The sequence below is a fragment of the Calonectris borealis genome, chromosome 2 (genome assembly GCF_964195595.1).
Source record: "Calonectris borealis chromosome 2, bCalBor7.hap1.2, whole genome shotgun sequence".
NCBI lineage: Eukaryota > Metazoa > Chordata > Aves > Procellariiformes > Procellariidae > Calonectris > Calonectris borealis.
The window spans coordinates 38,988,670-39,009,919 of record NC_134313.1 but is presented as its reverse complement, the minus strand read 5'-3'; the positions used below and the strand labels follow the sequence as shown (position 1 = coordinate 39,009,919).

General features: G+C 40.9%; 1 protein-coding gene across 1 annotated transcript in view; it reads right to left on the bottom strand.

The window, feature by feature from the left end:
* Positions 1-610: 610 nt before the first annotated feature.
* Positions 611-21,250, bottom strand: part of CPA6 (carboxypeptidase A6) — a 34,245-nt gene continuing 13,605 nt past the window's right edge. Inside the window, exons 5-9 of the mRNA XM_075140649.1 lie at positions 12,078-12,188; positions 11,737-11,827; positions 6,909-7,111; positions 2,380-2,464; positions 611-831 (exon numbers count right to left, since the gene is read on the bottom strand). Coding sequence (XP_074996750.1) covers positions 644-831; positions 2,380-2,464; positions 6,909-7,111; positions 11,737-11,827; positions 12,078-12,188 — 678 coding nt within the window. The 3' untranslated portion in view covers positions 611-643. The remainder of the gene's footprint in view (positions 832-2,379; positions 2,465-6,908; positions 7,112-11,736; positions 11,828-12,077; positions 12,189-21,250) is intronic.

Genomic DNA, 21,250 nt, shown 5'->3' with positions numbered 1-21,250 from the left:
TTTTGAGTCCACCCCAATATATACATTTGAAAATAGGTTTCTCTGAACAGTTAAAGGAAACCTTGGGTCAAATTTTTGCATTACATGAAAAAAAAATCACCAAAGTGCATATACATATATATGTATACAAGCAGAAGGAAGCCACATTGCCACTTGCAGCGCAGCAGCTGCAACTATATGCCATTTACTGCTATAGACATAGGCCTGTGTTGGGTCACAGAGTACATATATATGAATGTAAACTTTATCCCTTGGTTTGAGAGACGCTGCTAAGGGAAGTCTTCCTGTTAGGGAAAGGAGTAAGGCCAGGGACTGTCTGGAAGTGGAGTTTTATTTCAGGCACCTGTATGTGAACCTGGACCTGCCCCACTGAAGTTGCAGAATCGAAGCTTTATTGTAAAAAGAACAGACTATTTTACACCAAACTGGTAACTAAGTTAGTATATCAACTTTATCGACTGTTCTAGAGCAGATATTAAATGATTTTTTCCATTTCCACCAAGTGAATCTGGTAGAAACGATACCATATTTCCCATTAGCTTCTATAATTTTGAAGTGGCCAAGCTTAGAATGGCAACTGAACACACTGAAAGGCAGCAGCACTGGGAGTAGAACGCTCACTTCCAGCTCCTAGAAATAGCTCTCAATGACATTTCTTCAGCAGATGAAGAGTTATATTTTTAACTGCAAGCATGGTCTCTGTGCAGGTTGGTTTGATCAGCGTCTCGGGAAGTAAAAATCCAAAATGGCCGGTGTCACGCAGCTCAAACGCAAACGCGTAGGGGATGCCATTTTTGTAGGCCCAGTCCATAGAGCTACCAGAACTCACATCTGAAAGAGGGAATTCAGAGAAAATTTTCAAAAATCTTAAATGCAGGTCATGTTGAAAGCACCAGAGGGTTCTTACGGCATTTTGTCTCCAGGACTCAGTGAATACACTTGCAACTCCAGCTGTTGCTTGCCCTGATCCTGAACACCCTTCATCCTGAACACTCATGGGCACCCAGCACCTGGCGAAAGGCGCTCACCACAATACGGATTAGACCCTTGATTTTCACAGGAAGGAAATTAATAACTGACTTTTTTGTGTAAAGCAAAACTTTAATAAAAGAGAACATTTAGAATAAAGCCTCAAACTGTCCTTGTCCCCAGGTGAATGCAGTCTAAAGCTTTGCTTCCACAAAGATCTCCCAGCTGGACTGGAGCTCTGCATGCTCCTCAGTTTAACTTGGGTTTTTTAGGCAATTCCTTTGCAGGGAGAAGGGAGAAAGTTGATAAAGTAATCTACAGTCTCCTTTTCAAAGTGCTTTGAAAATTCTTTTCTCTTAATTTCTGTCTTGTTTTCTCACCATTTCCTTACAGCGTGAGAGCATTTGCATAGGTGGTGTCTAATATTAACAAACCTTCCCGAGGAAGTGTGCTTCTCATGCTTTCGTTATCTCCATATGTTGATTACCCAAGGCACTTTTATTTATATAAAGATCCATCTCTCATGTGGCCTGCTGTCTTCTGTGCAATTCTGGCATTAATTCACACTGCTCTTCTTTTGACATAGTGACTGACTGCACTGTAATGAGCACAAGATGACGACCGTGCTGTGAGATGGAGGCCCACAATAAAGTGGGCCTGTTATCATTACCGAGAGCATTCAGGTCTCATAGTTTTGGTTAAAAAAAAAGTGTCTCGTTGAAACCTATTGAACTTCTTTTTCTCTTACCTGTCTACGTGGAGAGCTTGCCTGACAAATGTCGTTACATATTTAAAAGGCATATTTTAAAGATATTTTGTTACAGGGAAAAATGCATTTGAAATCGCTCTCTGAAAAATGGAAGATGTCCAAATAAAGATACTGTTGCTATCATTTATCATCATCTAGGCACAGAGACATTTGAAACCTAGCTTTTAAAGACATGACCCTAAATTTTAGAATGAGCTCTATGAATAACTGTATCTATCACAATTGCACAGATGGAGAGGCAAAGTAATGGTGAAAAATGAAACCTACTTTGAATTATTTCCTCCCAAATATTTTATAACTTAGTGCATTTACAGTATCTGATCAAGATATGCTTTTTAAGATCTTGTTTTATCTTTCTTTTTTTAAAAATCTGTTTTTATATGTTCTGAACATGTTATTTTCTGGCTTTTGCCTCTCAAATGCATTGCATTTTAATCTCTTTTATTGCATCAACTGAGTTAATCTTACTGCAATCAACTGACTGAATCGGTTACAAAACTTCATCTTCCGCCTTCCTCACCATCCACAACTGGAACAAAGTTCACTTTAAACGGTGTTTGCTTTCTTTGTTACAGTAAGGGTAATCTCCTTCTTACTATAGGTAGGTCAAAGTCACAAACCTATGCCAGAGGAAAACTTACACAAAGTGCTAGATGCGGGACCATATCTGTATCTTATACCATAGGCTGACTGAAGAGCGTTAACAGCATTATAGGCTGCTGATTCCTGTGTGTGGGAGAAAAACAAACACATCGATTAGACTTCGAATTAAATACTGTAATGGGATTGGAACCTGAGCTATGGATCATAGAATTCCGGCGCAATGCTGTGTTCTGGGAGTCCGTGGCAGCTATTTAAAATTATTTTAAAGGATAAAAGCATTATTTATTTTTATTGACAGCAATTCCCTAATTCCATGAAAAAGTTGGTTCAGTATTTTCATGGCATAAAGCAGCTCACTGCATTGGGAATGATCAGCCATTAAGTATTTGTAATTATACATATGTACACCAATTTAGTGACACAACAAATTTAAGCAACATGTGAGACCGTGAGATGAAATAATCTTTTTATGCAGTATAAAAGCCATGCATGCATCTTCTGCCAGTACCTGTGGATGCATTTCCCAGTCCACTAAACCTCATCTCTGCTGGGCTTGTGAAGGAGAAATGGTCCACAGTGGTTCAGTGAGCAGAATGGGAAGAAGGAAGGAGGCAAATTCCACTCCTGAATCTCTGATGGACAAGTGAATGTTCACTGCTGGTCTAACGTTCTCTGGGGCCAGATGATGTAGGCTTGGAGAACTCTTTCCACTATTGCAGAAATGTGATTTCAGTACTGTACGGGGAAAATCAGCACCTACATTTCAACATCCATATGGATGCAGTCTGTTTAGGAGGTTCATGGCATCCTGTGAAACTGGGTGCAGAAGGCCTGGCCCATGGCAAATTCTGAGGGTCACACCTGGATAGTGCATCCAAACACAGAGAAGGGACACACATACTCAAAAGAAAAAGGAATATTATGATCCCAAAGAAAAGGATCCTGGAGAATGTACAGTGAAGGCCAGGAATATCTAGGAAAACACAGAGCCACCTCCCTATAGAGAGCAGGAAATGAACATCTTTGGAGCTAGAAACTGCTGGACGTTGAACCACTGGATAAAGCTGTAATGGTTGTTTTAGTTGTTTTCTTTCTGTGAACTGAAGAGCTGTTGGTTTCAGTTTATGCAAGTCTTCATGAATCTGGTTCTTACCTTGTTATTCATCAGGCACTAGATGAATGCACTGGGGAAGGATTACTCTATACTTGCCTTTCTGTTTATACGTTTTCCCTAATCTTCCACTTGTTTGCCATTGTTAGAAATCGGGATTCTGGCTTAATCCTGGGGCTGTTTTCGGGTCCCTGCATTGAAGCCCCAAGCACCAGGCTCTTGCTCAACAGAAATTTGGCAAGCAGCTGTGCTTACCATCCCAGGGCCGTGGTGTGGAGCTGGGACGGCCTGACAAGAGGCCTGATGCCAAGGGAGTGGGAGGCAGGGCTCAGCTGAGGGAGCTGAGATGGGTGGAGAGCAATGTCCTGGTAAACGCGCCATGGAACGGAGAACACAGCCACAAAGGAGAAGACTCCCTGTGCACGAGTTACGCATTGTACAGCAGTGAGACAACAGAAGCAAGCCCTGTTGAAATCTTTCTGAAGAAATAGTTTGGCAATGCCCATTTAAAACCAGCACAACAGGACTGGTTTCTGTGCAGAGGCAGCAACCATCTGGAGGCCAGACCAGGAGTGACCCAAGTCCACGTCCACCACATAGGCAGGCATCCCCGGGCACTGTGAACTCGATGCTCTTAGCCTTGAGGGGTGCTGCTTGCTCCCACTGAAGGGGACAGTTCTCAAATGCATCATACTGTGCAGGTTGGATCCTGAATAAATCCGGACAACCAGTCTTTGAACACCCTCAAGGAGAAAGCTTCACATAAAATTGCCAGATTTTCACAAAGACATAGACAAACTCAGTCATGCCATGTAAGTTCACTGCAAACACTAAGGCAAACAACTGTACAGAAAGAACAGGGATGAAAAGTAGGTGAAATTTAAAACTCTCGAGATGGATGAATGTTTCTGCTGTTTTTTTCAATCTAAAAGTGCACTTCCATTTTAAGTATCTTAAAAGGACAGATTTCAGGAGATTGTTAATAAGAGAGTTGTGCCTAAATTAGAACAGAATATGCATGTTGTGATCAGTACACAGCTCTCCAGTTTCAAAGCAACTCTGAATAATTGAGGACTTTAATTGAGATGGTAACTGACAGCTCACTAGAATGATACGACCCAGACAGAAACATCCTTTCTTCTGCTCAGAATTAATTATGGCCCCCTGTTAGGACCAAATGTTATTATCTGCTATGCGTGTAGAGTCCTACAGTTGTCCACTGTTCACAGTCCATGTAGACCAACAAAGCTGGTTCCATCAGCAGCAGGAAACAGAGATCTGCCGCCTTCTAGCTCACTGTAATTTCCAAGAGAACTGGAGAATCTGAAACCTCAGCCTAAGTCACCATTTTAGACACCTCAAATATTAAAGACTATTCATTTAGGAGCCACCAGGTGATGGAGCCTTTGGCTGTAGGCAGATATTAAAATACACAAATAAATAAGCAGCAGTATTCCATTTATTTTCACTATGATATAATGAGCTTTCTAAATAACAGGAAATTACTTCAGTTTTATTCCAACCTCCCTGATCTTTTTGACCCACTGCAATAAAAAGAAGTATAGAGTCCAAATACTGGCAAAATATTTAGAATTGGGATTTGGCTTCCGTTTGTCCAGGGCTGTTGTCTAAAACTGTGTCTGTCTTTGTCCCTTTAGGTCTGTGCTCCACTCCCTCTGATGAGAAGCCCAATCCAGGGTCTCACAAGCCTGGGGAACACCTACTACACATAAAAAACTGGGTTCCTTTGGTCTAAAAGCTGTGGATGGAAAGATAGAGTGTGTTTGCTGAGGGGCAGTTACTCCCTGTCTCAGAATGGAAATAGCTGTTAAGCAACAAGAACAACATGTACTGAGAATTTACTGGTATGTGTGAAAACTCTCAGTTAGTGACTCCTTTTCCTTACAATGAATTTCCTGACGCTGTGTCTGCTATTGCCTTACGTTACTCTGGATATTTTCATCAAATACCCAATAATCACCTACTTGCAGAGAAGATGCTGATTCTTCCTAACACCATGTCTTTCCCTTCTGCTGTGTTGTCTGTTCTTAAAAAAATATTCTTGCACCTGCTGGTCTTCAAAGGAATGAGATCCTGTGGTTTTAAATTCCCAGTCTATGTTTTTTGGTAGTCACCAATTCACTTGGGGAGCTCCTTTGTCTTTGCCACTCCCCAAAAGAGGGTGGAGAAGGTAAACTAAAAAGAAGATTCATGGATTTATTCACAGTCAGTGCAGGGCTGGGTGGTCAGTCCCCCCAGGTCCCATATTTTTAGCTCCTCTCACTGCTTAGTTAACTTCTAATTTGCTCTATTTCCCAGGAATGACATCAGACAGGAAAATTTTTGTAGCTGCTGAAATTAAGTGTCTTAACAGAAAAAAACGCACAAAGAAAGTTTAGTTTGTGGAGTGCTGGCTGCTCAGCCTCTTGAGAGGGCAACTGAGTGGAACTTCAGCGAAGCTCCAGGGACTGACAACATTTGTTCTGCACAGGATAAATCTAAGGTACAGTTAAGCTCCTTTGGAGTAAACTAGCTTTAACTAGCACGTTCAAAGTCACTGCAACTTCGAGACCAAAATGGGAGAAATATGGACAATGTAATTTTACTGGGGACTGAGGGCGAAAGAAAGAGGCTTGCAACTGGTCAGTGCAATGTGTGTCTGTGAGCGGGAGCAATCCAGAAAGTAAAGCTTAGCCACGTTTCCCTAAGAGAATAAGTCATAGGAACGGTTTTATGTACAGGAGGCTGGCTAAAACCAGATCTCAGACTGCGAGCAGAGGGAATAGTTCTTCTGCGTTTGGATGAGCATGGAATACGTGAAATGTACGTATCTGTAAACCGATAAGCTTGCACCAAAAGAAGTAAACTTACTAATTTATTCTTCTAATAGACAAAAGTCCCTGATATTAATTAACTGCTTGTCTTAAAGGGTTAAAAACACTATGTCTGAGCAGGATGATACATAAAGCAATCAAAGCTTTACTTTTGGTGAAACCTGTAAGATTTCTCCTCTAATTGATAAACATAAACCATTTCAATTTTATTTTGTTCATAACATTGAAGATGATCTTCGTGCTCCTAGTGTTTAAGTTCTGAGCATGAAGGGACAGAATTTCAGCTAGATGCCCAAGGACTTAAGTACATAATTCCCATTACAGTTAATTAAATAAAATTATAATAACAACAACTATAATTAAAACTCAGGGATTTATCCTATAAAGTAATTTAAAGGGACTGATGGATGGAAGGCACTATACCATTTTAATCAAATTACCACTGACTCACTTTGAGTGAAGGTTATATAACCAGAAATACAATTGCAAGCGGATCCAGAATAAATACCGTTCAATATTAAATATGTGCAAAGTATTGAAGAAACAAGTCCCCTCTCAAAACAAAATGTACCAAAAAATATTATATAGGGAAGCGTATTCTCCCGAGTTTTAATGTACTTACCACGCAGCTGAAGTTTGGAATAGTTGCATATTTGTAAGAGTAAGGGTACAGCAGCATCTGTGCATATGCGTGGAAGGACAAATAGGCTTTTATTTGTTTCCGATGTTTGCGGAGAAAATGAGCAACAGCCTTTACTTCAGGCTCAGACTCAGGAAAGGGACCACAGTAGGTGTCATCGCATGGGTGAAATGAAGCACCTTCATCTAGAGATTGAATGAGAAGGTTGATGGTGAACGATCACAGAGAATTTCCAAGGGTCAACTTCTGGCTCAGCCTGTGTGGGCCCACGTGCAAAAGTTTGAAAAGCAATAAACAAATGACTTTCTTGTGACTGATGGGCATGAGCCAGTGGGACCTCAGTACAGCAATCTGCTTGTTCATCTAGTAGACACACCAAGTTGCCAATTGGTCAACCACACGCAGTTCTCCCCAGAGGACATACTTTTAACCCAACAGAAAAAGGAGAGCCTGACTTAATTGTATTTTCTTCCCTGGCTTTCCACACGAGCAGCACATTTTATGATAGCATTCCAGTATTAAAACTATTGAAGGCTCTCAGTTGGTCTATTTGAAATCAGAGCGCTGTACCTCTTTCACTAGTCACTGCCAAGTCTAGCCTTTAAGAGCATTTTAACATACTAGCTACTACAGTGGTGGTTACAATGGTAGGTAGATAACCTCAACAGGCATTATCTTAGAGACTGGTTTAAAACATGAGAATAGTTCCTGACTACCGCCTATTTTTACTCTTGCAAACCTTATGGGAAAAAAACGACAAGCCACATGAGATGATTGCTCAGTTAGCTAAAACAGAGATCATCTCAGTTTGCACAGGGCTTAATTTTCCTTCAAGTTTGGGGCCGGGGTTCAGTTGTGAGGATATCTTTCACCACGTCAACCTGCTCAGGTGGCAGTAAGCTGCAGAAGTGTAGCCTGCCTGTAATATCCCATGAGGTACTGAAAGATGAAACTCAGAAAAGGAGATGTGGCAGTGGCTCCTTTATCATTTAGCAATTCTGGATCTAAGCCACCGTCTCATTTACAGCTTAGGGCCTGGGCCTAAAAGAACAATATTTATGCAAATCCGCTCTGCTCTTTTATCCACTGTGATTTGAAAACGCCACATGTTTTACACTGACCCGCAGAATAATAATTGTTTGTTTGCGACATTCCCTGGTGTCATCAGGGACTTACAAAAGCAGTGTTTTATTAGCTTTCCTTTGTATAGTAAGTACTGCCATCTTCAAATAATAAGAAAAGAGCAGTGTGTGAGAAGGCATAATAATATGAACTGAAACAGGGTTATGCAATCAACCTAATGCCAAAAAAATTAAAAAGTGGAAGAATTTCATGCTGCAGCTTCATTTGTAATATGAAAGTTGAGGCTACCATTCAATGGCCACAGGTGGGGATTTCAAAAGGTGTTAGTGCTTAGATTGCAGTGGATATGGAAGGGTTATATAGAGGGCAGATGGTCTCCTCCCTGCAGAACAGATGGCCACCAAGTCATCCAAATCCCAAGAGCACTCTGCCTCGATGTCTTGTCAGATAATATAGCTAAAGGAGAGCTATTTAACAGAGCCTCTGGAGCCTTTGCTTTTTTTTATGGATACTTCATCTTCTGTAACAGTGTTGTATACTGAATCATGAAAATGGACATCACTGTTAATAAACAGCAGAATCCTACAAGCTAATGGTAAAATGAGCCAATGGTAAAATATGATTCAGTTTAGTGACTTTCAGTGAAGAAAAAACTCTCTAACCTGTCCAGCCTACTACTGTGAGCCATTTGCAATCCCAGCTGTAGTTATCGCTTTTCCTTAAGTGAAGCTGGCTGGTAGTAAAAAGAGAGGGTTTCCATGGTGGCCTTGGATAATGTAAGGATATCCTCAATTTTCATACTGGAAGTTCTTTTAAAGTAACACAAGAAGGGGAAAAATGATACAGTATGTATCAACTCCTGTGAAATCTCTGAGTTACAGTCATGAGAAGAAAATGGAATTGCATAAAATGTTATCATGCTGCCTTATTTTTGTACCTGATAGCATACTGGGGGAGGACAAATCTCCTCCGACATCCATCATGAGATCAAATGTACAAAGGAAATGTGTGCAGAGACTGATAAAACCAATGCTTTGGTACACAAGGAAGGCTGGGAGGATGGATGAGCTGGAGCATGATTCTCAAACTTCCTTGCAGGCACTTCTTCTGCCAGCATGGGGTACTGTCCTCAGTGAGCAATGGGGTGCACTGGAAATTGTGATGTGCTGGGAATTTTAACTCCCACTGCTGCTCTCTTGGGGCCTTCGGATGCAACACCTTTAACTGGATTTGCCCTATGACATAATTTAGTTCTAAGTACCTCATTATTGTCTTTATAGTTGCTATTTATTTCATCGTGCTAGTTATTGCACATATTTATATATTGCAAGGAGCATTTCTAGCCAGAGATCTTGCTGTCAGTATTCACCTGGGTCTGTGTGCAATTGCTATTTTGGTACAGGGTGCTGCAAGGTGAAGTCTACCACAATCAGCGATACGGCCTTTTTCTCAGTCCCGAGAGAATATAGAAGCAACATCATAAAGCTTACATCAAAGTCCTACACTAGAAGGGAAGAGGAAAGCTGAAGGGATGCTGTGTTATCTTTACCAACCAGATCACTGCAGCTAGCATTCAGCGGCTTTGCTGGGGCCGGATTCTGCCACAACACACCTGCCAGGAAGCCCCACAGTGAAGTTCAAGCCCGTGTGCGAACTCTAAGTGCGACTGAACTGAATTAAAAGGTTTTTACAAGCATATGCAGTATTAAATGTTAAACACAGCATGATTATACAAGCCTCAAAGTGTGATATGATCTAGATTCTTCTCCGCCTCATTTAGTGTCAGATTAATGAGAACCTAGGGCGCCGGGTGAGGATCTTCTGAGCACCAGTCGGCCCAGTTCATGAAAGAGCTCTTTATTCTCTGGCAAAATAGAGAATCAGACAGAGTTTGGGGTCCGGTGAGGGAAGCAGACCATGTGCTTGGTGGGATGACGAGCAACCCTGAAGGAATTTTTATTTTTTAAACTCAGGGTGGGGACCTGTCCTTCATGTTCAGTGCAGGGGAGGAATGCAGCAAGTAGTGGATTACAACACACAACCCGTGTGTGTATTGTTATAGTTTCACTCAGCCTAGAAAAAATGTTTTTTCCTGAAAACTAAGCAAACATTTTCAGGACTGAGTAAAAAGTGTGCTTTAATACAGTGGCTAGGGAGCAAGAAGAGGGAGGAGCAGAGTGATTTGAACCCAAGAAAGATTAATTAGGACTAGAAAGAAAATGCACTGGGTGAGTATTAATGTTGCACTCATAGGTACCTATAATACGGCTCTGAAGACTTTGTAAGAGAACTGTTCATTCCAACTATGCCGGTGGCTATCTTCTGAACAGTAAATGTATGTCCCCAAAATACCTGCAGTTGTGACTTACGCACTTAAGTAAAATATGGTAGCAGTGATTGGTTCATTTTTACATTATTTTTGCAGCATAAAATTGATAGCAGCCCTGGGACTGTCTTCTGTAGTGGAGGGATTCTCAGCTAACATAGGCTTTCTGTAACTGCTTCTGTGTCTGCCCTCTCCTTACTGCAAGTAGAGTTGAAAAAAACAGGAAGCATATTTCACAGGTCCATACTGTATTGAATGTATGCTTCTGTTCACTCTCACCTCATTTGTAATCTCCCCAGGGAGATTATTCACACTCACTTTTATCCTTACAGTTCTCGAAAATCTACTTAAAGAATCCAGTCGCTGCAAGCCAGACTGTACAGCGCTCACTCCTACTGCAGGTAATTGGACTATTGTGGAAACATCTAGAGACTTCCAGTGGAAAAGGGATGGGCTGAAGGGAGGGCTGTTGCGCTAGCACTATGCAAATACAATTTCTGTCTTTACAAGTTTGTAATGTAAATAAGGAAGGTGGACGAATGCTGGAGGAGAAAACAGCTGCACAGAGAGGTGAAGGAAGTTGCTCAAGATGGGAGAGCAGGTCAGCAGAAGAACCAGGTGTATATCGCCAAATTTCACAACAAAGTGCTATTACTTTCTGCTGCACCAGAACTTGTATGGCTGCTTACTACTGTACGAGTTGCACTCTCTTGCTGTAAGATTTGATAAAATACCATTTCTTCTTCAGTGGACCCATGCCAAATCTTCTGCTAGTATTTCATTACTGCTGCATTTTCTATGCAAAATTGAGGTCAATTTTTATGAAAGTATTTACAGAAGTGCTGGGAGTTTAAAATTGGATCTCCATGCATTTAGAAGCACCTTCTTTCTTTATTAAATCACTAATAATAATGGCCTTAAAATATTCTCAGACATTCCTCTGTGAGGCCAACAAAGCAAGTCTGACATTTCCAAAGCTAAAGCCATTTCAGAGAAATGATTAATTAAATAAAATGAAGTTTGAAATGTTTCCTAAAGCTGTAGTCAGGTAAATTCTGAAATGTGATGGGCCAGGCTTAATGCTGTGCTTCAAATGATTTACATGATTGCAGAAATACAGAATAGCTGTATGTGTAGTTTTTTACTTTTGCCACACTCGCCATGAAAACTTTTTACTTGTGATGAGATGTGCTTTTCCCAAAGTTCAGGACTTTTATTTTTTCAGAAACTAGAAGGAAGATTTGAGCCCTGGCTTGTGGCTTTATGGGAAAGTAGTTTCAACTTTGACTATGGAAAAGAGAACGCTTCACAACGGATGTGACCTAACCTACTTACTCTGTTGGATAATTAAATAAATACAGGGTAATCTGAACTGGTGGACCAAAGTACCTCCAGACTTACCACACCATTTTACTTTCCAGTTGCGATTAGCATCAACACCATGACACCGAAACCTTGTGTTCTTTGATCTTGTTTTTCTCCAAAATCGATCCTTACAGAAGTTATAAAATAGTTAAATAGCAATATTACTATATTTTGGCAAAAATCTATTTGTACACATAACAAACCAACCCTAGTAAGCATATTCAGTATTATATTTTAACTGGAGTAATTTACTTCCATTTTGCATGCCACAAAGTGATGGACAAGATTATACGGAAAGTCACCTTTGAATGATGTCACAACCATTCCATCTTTCCTGTCTGAACGATTTTTTGAGTAATACTACTGATACTACTTACATTTGTCCAGCTAAAATGATATCCATCCACATTAAATACAGGCATGATATAGAAATACAGCTGAGTTAGCATCTTTCTCATGGCAGGATCGGTCTGGTATGTCTGAAGAGCCTAAAGCAGAAAAGCCAAAGAAAGTAGTTTCCATAATAAAAATAACTTCCTGATTGTGACAGGCTAAGACAGTCATGTGGCCTTTGGCAGTGCAGAGACCTGATCTCATGGCACCACTGACATTCTTAGAGCTGTACTTGAAAGGCTGATGTCTTCCTGCAAATGTGATTAAAGGCAGCATGTGAACATGTGAAAAAGGTGTTCAAAAGACCCTATTCTCTCTGCTTCTCAATAGCCACGAAAATACAACTCACATTACAGAGAAACAAATGCATACAAAGTGTTTCTTGACGTAGGACCTGAAAGTCAGTGGAATAGATTCTTAGTTGAGGAAATGCGTTTAGCTCCTGTAAGACAATGGAGTGCTCTTGTTTCCACCAGGAGATGATTTGGTGAGGTCAGAGCATGTCTTAAAGTGTTTAAGGCTCACATTACATAAGCTTTTGTTGTATTCAAAGTAATTTACTATATGCACAATCATCAATACGGGCAGCTTATTCCTCTATAATTTAGAAAACCCTCTACTTTTGGAGAACCTCAAGTATAAAGGTCAGTAGAGGAAATCTAGGTAGGAAAGTATTTTTTTTCCATTCTACATCTTAGATTCTAACGCAGCAAACCAGAGGCTCCTCAGCAGTTCTGGTTGCTAGTACCAGAGATGCTCCTTTACCAGTTTCAGGAAGATTGGACTCCACATGCTGTAGCAAAAACTGTCCCTTGTCATAGCTGGGCATCAAACTTGCATCCTTCAAAATTTAAGTCTTGATTCTGCAAGGCGAGGAATCGAGTACTTCACCTGGCAGGCCGAAAGCGTATCACACTTATGCTGGGTTCAGAGGGATGCCTGGGGCTGGCTCCTCTCCTCCTGGTGCTGTGATTACAGCCTTCTGCTCTGCAGTATTTCTGGCCCTTCAGATCCAAGAAGTAACGTGTTTGGGGGGACAAAGGGAAACGTTTGCTCTGAAATAGACTAAGCTAAAAGCTTTTCAATTGTCAAATGCCAGGGAACAGGACAGGAATGCGATACTTCTGGGCTCCTAACCATGCAGCTGTTTGGATTATTGAACCTGCCACAGGAGCTGACGGATGCTTTTTGTGGAATACCTGTAAGACGTACCCATACAATTGGACATATCTGGGGCTGAAATTTACTCATGGAGGAGTCTGAACATTTTTTTCTTTACTAAGGGCCTAGAGAGACTTCTAAGTACTTTTTTTAAGCTATTCATTAACCACCTCTCTGTCATCCAGTGCTTTCTCCTCACCCAGCCTCAGCTTCCCTTCCAGCAGTGCTCTGCACGTGCAGGTCCTTCAGCCTCACTTGCAGATCCAAAGCAGCACGTCATCCCTGTGCAAAGCCAGCGAGTCAGCCAGTGCTACTCCACACCGAGCTCCTCTGCTGTTTCAGGAGGGGAAGGTGAGCAATAGAGGACAAAGTGGGCACAGCACAGAATGAAATGAGACTTAGGTAGCAGCTGGGACAACATGGCATGGAGCACCGCAGGGTGAAAAAGGGTAGGGTTATCACAGGGGAAAAGAGGATGACAGTGGGCTTTTGAGGGGAAGCTTGGTGGAGCCATGGACTGCCTGGGAGAAAATCCCTGGCCAATGCAGAGGTCACAGGTCCCCTGGCCCCTGTGCCAGAAATTCTCCAAAGATTCTTAGCTGGAATGGTATTGCATTTAAATTCAATTTACTTGTATTAGGAAGACACATGAAGACTACAAATACATTTGGATAAAAATATTGGTATTCAGGGAACTGCAGCTATAGTAAGAAGTAATTTTGTCAAAACAGAAAGCAATGGTTATTCAAAAATAATGACCGAGAAAACAAGGGCTCTGTTTCATTGATGTTCCACATGCAGAAAACACATCCTGAAGTAACTAGGGCTACTCTGTGCATTAAGCTAGCCCTGCACTTAATGCACGGGATTAGGAGCCTATATGGTAAGTATGGATGTTAAATCTGTAAGACTGTTCTTACAGTGGAAACAGAACTAAGTCGTGCTCCAAAATGTGAGTCAAGGAAAATGAACATTTTTATCATCCTTATTTCAGAGAGAAGTAATTTGGCTGGGCACCACGCACCACTTCCTTGACTTTTGAATGCATTTTTCTTTTCAGGCAGTATTAACAAATTAAGCTCAGGTTGTGTCTCCATGGTGGGTATTTACATACCAGTGATAATGAGACTGGCATATTTGCTTGTATCTGTATTTACATATGCCATTCTTTTGCTGTCAGTTACGTCTGTACAGATAATTAATTAATTTAAGGTAATACGCTCCTTAAAAATTGCATGGATGAGCTTCACAAATTTTTCAAAACCTTTCCAAATTTGCAAAAAGTGACATAAAGAAAATATTTGAATTAAGACTTTTTAATGTTCAGTATGTTTTAAATCCTGTAAAGAATATATTTTTCTTGCTCGGTAAAAGCACGACCATTTAAAAACCGAAACAAAACATAGATTGCAAAATGCCAAGCATTTTTTAAAGCTACTCTGTGTTATTTTAATGCCTGCTGTCATTGACAAAATACTAGGAGAGACTTAAGAAAGCATTATCGTTCCCTTTTAATAGTCTTCAAAATTTTAAGTCTTAAAGTTGATTTAGAGCCAAATATATCAATCATTCAATTCTGTTCTTTAAAGCATATATGGTTTATCTTAATAGTTTGGTTACCCTTTTAGAGCAGCATTTCATTAAAAATGTAATGGACCTGATGTAGCTTTCTTCTTCATGGAAAGCAAGAGTGCAGATGGTGTAACCTGGTATAAGTGAGATCATATTCACTCTTTCTGCTGAAAATATTTTGTCCTTCATACTGTTTTTATCTGGCAATCTTATTTGATATATGTAATCAGGCAATACAGACTGTATAATCTTGCCTCCCTTAACAGGGAGGTCTTTGGCAATATGTGCCGTACAGTTACTAAGGTGTGTCATTGCTGGAGCATAGCCCACAACTTGCCTATTGTGACGTGACTCTCAAATCCTCCGAACAACGATCATGCGAACCACCCCCCCACCCCCGGCAGTTTTGAAACATTTTCTCTTCACTATGACACAAGCAAGACGAATATAAACCATTAGGGAATTAACTGCATTGTCGTTTGTACAGAGCTCTCAGAATACAAAGTAATGACTTTATACAGCTTGATTCTGCTTCCCCATCATGCAATCAATAGCAGCTTTGCTGCTGAATGTGCAGAGAGCCAGACTGGCCCAATAAATGCTGAATAGTGTTATTCGTGAATGAACAGATGATACAGGAACCCTGCCAACACCGTGCAAGCAATCTGCCTGGGGGATGGGGGAAAGGACCAATGATTAATAGGAGGGGGCTCGATCATCTGGATCAGCAGAGTGGTGGTTGTTGATAGAGCTACGCCAGCTTAGGCTGGCTGAGGATCTGGTCCATAGGAAATTTAATTTGGGGGACGAAGTGAACAAAAGAGCTATATTGCAAACTGCCAAGGCAATAAAAGGCAAGAGTTTAAAATGGATTTAGGATGCAGTTGGGCTTTTTATAAAATAAGGGGATTGACTGAGAAGGACAAAGCAAGGAGACAGGGTTGAGAGAAACTCTGAAATTGCAGTTGAGCTTAGTAACGATTTGCTGTCCCACAATTAATTATTATCAAATTTAAGGTAACAATCAGCTTTTGTTGTTTCTGTTTTTGAATTAAACAATCACACTGAATTAAACAGTTACTATTTCAGCACAGGGAATTGACTCCATTGCTGTTCTTCCAGAAATCGCATAAAATGCTTCCAACAAAACAGGATTAACTCTTCCATGCAATTATTAAGATATCAGTTAAAGCATCCTTTCTGATGGTAACATAAAATGTTTTACTTACACTTTAGCAGGGTGACACTATGATCTGCCATGCAGACCTTCATTGCCACTTTTTCAGTTTGGCAAGCCAGTAGTTAGCTCTGTCTCTGTACTTGGAAGCAGTACATCTTTTTATCTCCATTTTCCCTTTTACTGCTAGTGTCCTGCTTTGACACTCAAATCACAAGCAGAGTGGTAAGCCCGTTATTAAAGGTAAGATACAACTGAGTATCTATAAACAAATGGCTTAAAACAAAGGGTCAAATTTTCAACGCTGAAGCTTGAACTATGTCTGATTTTTTTTTTTTGCCAAGCAAAATTTTCCTTCCTTTTTGGGAGCGTTTCCCACAGGAGGAACCCAGAAACAACAACTGAGAAAGATGAGAGTGTGCTGCAACTACTCCGCAACATTGGGCTCTCCACAGAGTCTGAAAAGAAGGATCTGCAGGATCCCACAGGCTTGCTTATGCTGGTACTTAAGGATGCAAATGGAGAAGATGCTGAAGCAGAGAAAAGGCAGAGAGATGACGGCATGATTGACATGTTAGAGGAGCAAACAGCAGTTCCAGGAAGCTCGTAGAAGGCTGGGACCACCCAAGCAAATGAAGGATCTTGTGGGGAAGAAGCTGGATAGAGTTACACAGATCTTAGTGGAGATAGGAGACACAACTTTTTGGTTCCACTCCCAGAGGTAATACATAAGAAAACTCATAGGTCCCAAATAAGTCAAGGACTGCCTAGCAGGGAAAACAAAGGCCTGAGTAATTCTGAAGCACTGTGAATACTCTGAAAGGGAGAACACAAATTTCTCTACTAGTAATTGTATGAAACTAAAGCCCACCGAGTTGGTGGAGACCCCCTGAGATGTCTACCACAGAAAAATGTAATTCTTGAATTTTACATCCTAGTTATGTTGGTCTAGGGTAGTACATACTGAGGGCAACCCAACAGAACTCACTTGAATACATTGTTTAATTAAATTGTTGAGACAGTTAAATAATTAAGATGCAAATTATTGCTTGTAATTCCATTTCTGGAACAACTAAATTGTCCAACACACAGAATTTTCTTTCACAGTCCTTTCTCATGCTCAATAGCGCTTCTGCATATCAGTAATTTTACGGAGGCCCTAATTACTCAGCATCATCATACAGGAGAGGACTGCTAAAATATAAAGCAGAATTTCTTCCCTAGGGCAAGTAATATGTTGGAGCAACAATGTGAATTCTCTTCATGCCTTGAAGAAGAACATACCCAACAGCTTAAAAACCTTCACAGGGTAGAATTTGAATGTCCTAGTGATTAATACTTACATAGGAGTTTGCACTAGCAAGTGTCATTGAAGAATTCCTACTACAGACACAACACAGCTGCAGGGTTAGCTTTATTTTATCAAGATGTATTCACATTGTGAAAAATGAATAGCTGCAAGCAAAATGAAAGTAATTTCTACCTTCTTAAGATCATGGGTAGGCAGGAGGATGCAGCTGAGTAGCTGAAAGTGCACAAGAGAAATAATGTGGTACTTATTTCTTTTTCGAAGAGGAAAACTGGAAACCATTTTAACTGTTTTTTTGCCATCGTGAAGATGTCACAGCAAAGGAAAGCACCTTCCCTAAACTGTCTTACCATTGAATAGAACCTGGGAAAATCCACCACGGACCAAAAGAGAACGAAGCACTGCACAGTATAAAAATGGTTTGCCACAGCTGCTTTTAAAACAATGCATCACATGCCTCGTTGTGGTGATACCATGGTACTGCACTCCATCTTTTTGGCATTGGCTTAGATTTTATCCATTAAAAAAAAAAAGCATCACAACTGAGGACCCAGTCCGGGAAACTCTTGTTGGTAGTGTTCACTGCTACTTTATTTTCCTTCCCCTCAGAAGTGGTGCACGTTAGTAACCTCTGTTTTCAGTAGCAAGGATGTGCTGGAGAGATGTAGACACTCAGAGCAAAGTGGGGTATAAGATGGCTGCTGAAATAACCAAACTCATTCAGAACTGAACCAGCTGTGGAGTGGAGAGGGGATGTTGAGTAGAAGCAGAAACTACATACACATAGGTGTGATTACCACACAGAAACTTCAAATGGCAGGAACAGCATTTGGAGGATGAAAAAAATCATGAGGATAAAACAGATTCTGCATTTGCACCAGCGCCTCTTGATGTTGAAAGGCTGATGAATGAAGTACTGAATGAAGAGACTGGAAGAGGTGATCTCTCTGATAGAGAAAAAACAAATAGCGTTTCAGACAGAAGCTCCTGACAGAGAAGAATGAGTTAGCTAAAGATAAGTAAGGCTGAGTGTTTCAAATATAGATGCTGCAGGATGAAACAGATGGATTTTTCCTCCAGATAATGGATATATAGGGAGCACTCAGAGTCAATTTTTTTCTGAGGTTAGGCAGCTAAAAGGACAGCTGGGGAGACTAGAGTCTGGCAAACAATAAAAATTAAGCTCCAATAATTGTATTGCATTTTCTGAAAGAGCTGCAGAGTTTGTGGAGAGATCAGTCACCAGGTGGCTGGTCCTCCAAGGTGAGAAGAGCCCAGTCTTCATGGTGCCATAATCACTGGCAGCTGTGAAGGATGCTGCAGGGGGCCAAGATGCAGCCCTGAGAAGCTTCTAGCCTTCCTAAAACAAGGGTGAACTAAAACGTGATGAACACGAGGAAAACCCAGATAGGAAGATTTCATAGAGCAAGAAGATGCAATGGTTTAAAGGGCAACAAAAAATTTCGAGTCAAACCAACATCAGCTGAAAAGCTTTAGCTGAAGGGAACGGACCTCAGAGAGAAGGATCGTATCCAGCTAAAGGGTGAAAGGAAAAAGCTACAGGTACACTATTTGTTTTGGCCCTGCATGCTTCCGATTAACTTCGGAATATTTCAAATTATTTCAAAAGCTCTTCAGGTTTCTGAGAGCCAGCACTCAAAGATATGTTAAGAACAGCGGCATCCCTGTCCCCAGGAACAGGCGTGGCATAAATGTACGGCAGTCACGTCCTTGCTTTCTTTCCTGTACGGTTCAAACCTCTGCTTGGAAAACTCAAAAAAATGGAGATGGAGAGCATATTATGGGGGATGAACTAACTACGCTGTCTCAAAGAATAACTAAATATAGGTGTAATGAGTATCCTTTAAATTAGTATTAGTCTGAAGTCCTGGATTGTGGTAACCTGGCATTTCAGTTGTACCTGTTCAAAAGACTTAAGTCTGTTGACAAGTGATAGGTCAAGCATATAATCTTTACAAACATTAGTGTGCTGCTTCACATAACTATCTTACACACCCCCAAGATCAGAGTATTTCTGAAGTGGGTGAAAAACTGGTATCTGACTTCCATGATCAGCCAGTATTTGGAGAGTCTGGTAGTTATGGATAGCAAGGGGAAATAAACTTTCTGACTCCTAAAGGATCACCAGTTTTGATGGAGCTCAGCAAGATGCAGAAATGATCCAGAATGTGAAGCTGTTTTCCTGACAGTGTGGACTTCAGCACTGGAATGAATGACTGAGTGCTGCTCTGACTGTTGATGCAGCATACTGCAGATGTTTTGTCCATTAGGACACAGACTATGGAATTTTGCAGAATGAATGTAAGTGCTATACAGGCTTTCAGCAGATCTTAAAGTAGGAATACTTATAGCTTTATGGCCTTCTGACCACATGGTCATGGTGCAGAAGAGGAGCCAACCTCTTTTAACACTGACGCTGTCTGGGTCTCCTGCTTGGACCTGTATCTGATTGCACAGTTGTCCTTATTCAGTTCTGTGTATGTGTACGTGCTGTTATTTTAAGTATCCTGTCTTTACAGTCAAGCACTTCATAAACATTCCTGAGGAAGAATCTGAGGTCTTGAACTCTGCAAAATTCCTGATAAAGACTGGTCTCTGGGGCCTGGTCCGCAAGCCCAATGGTTGGCTAATTGGCAGCATGCATCCCATATGCATCCCACAAGATGACTCATAAATCAGTCTCACGCTTAGAATAGTGGAGGCAGGTGTTGCCATTTTGCATCTTAGACAGTCTGTGTGTCTCTCTTAGCTCATTATTATGGAATGAAAAGATGGGATTCAGGCCTGGTTTTGGCAGCAATCAATACCAACGTCAGCATTAAAAAAAAAAAATTAAAAAAATCTGCCCCCAGCCTTTAACTTCTTTGTCTAGGGTTGCCTGTCTGCTCCCGGGGTGCATGACGAAGCACAAGCACATCATCTTGGATAATTTGAGAACTCATATAACTGGGATCATAGGACACACACATTTCAGAACTTGGACTTTCAGCCACGCATCTCACAAACTAAAGTATACAGAGCATACTGATACAGTTTTCAGATTTGGGATTCTTCTGAGATGAGACAGCTATTATGGCCTATCTTTAAGGGATGATGCAGTGCTGCAGGATGAGCAGGGCTTCAGAGGTGCGGATTTGGATTCCCCTACTATACAGCTCCCTTCCAGTGGGCCTGTGGATAAGGGTGAGGGAACTGTCATGGGTAGTCTAGCAAGGCCAATGCCTGAACCAAACTTATCAAGTCACCTTGATCAAATCCAGAAAGCTCAGAAGTAGTTCCGAACATTTTGTCAGCAAAGACCTTCGATATTAGCAAGGTTCTGTCCCAGAAGAAGCAGATGCTAGCACTGCTTATCCAGGAAAAAAACCCGCAACAGTCTCACATTAAGGAAAAGTGACATTCAAAGAGTAATAATATTATTTTGAGGGAAGTCCTCAAGATTTAAACATTTGAAAAATGTAAGAGCCGAGGGAGTCTATGGAAGAGCATGCCACAGTTCACATTTGAGATGCAGATATACTGAATCCGGTCAACATATGTTAGTTTTCCTTTTTTCCTGAAAAGGCCCACTTTTGAGGATGCGAGAAGAAGGTGATGGTGGAGGTGACTGCATTTCCAAAGTGTGAGGCTATTTGCACCTTCATTTGAGACCCCGATGAGGCCACTCCCTTAGGGGGATGCACTTGATCTTAAAGGACGTTTCTCTTACAGTTGCCATTGGATTCTTAGAACATTTTGTCACAAGTGCAATCAGTGCTTGCTTCTTGAAGGTTTTTAATTACATTTCTTGAATTTTCTAATCTTGAAATACAAATTTCTGCATCAGAAACAACAAACAGTGCATCTTAAAGTCACATCTCTTGTATGTTGTTTTCTGAAAATGTTGTATGAATGACATTTCAAGGTTATACATCATT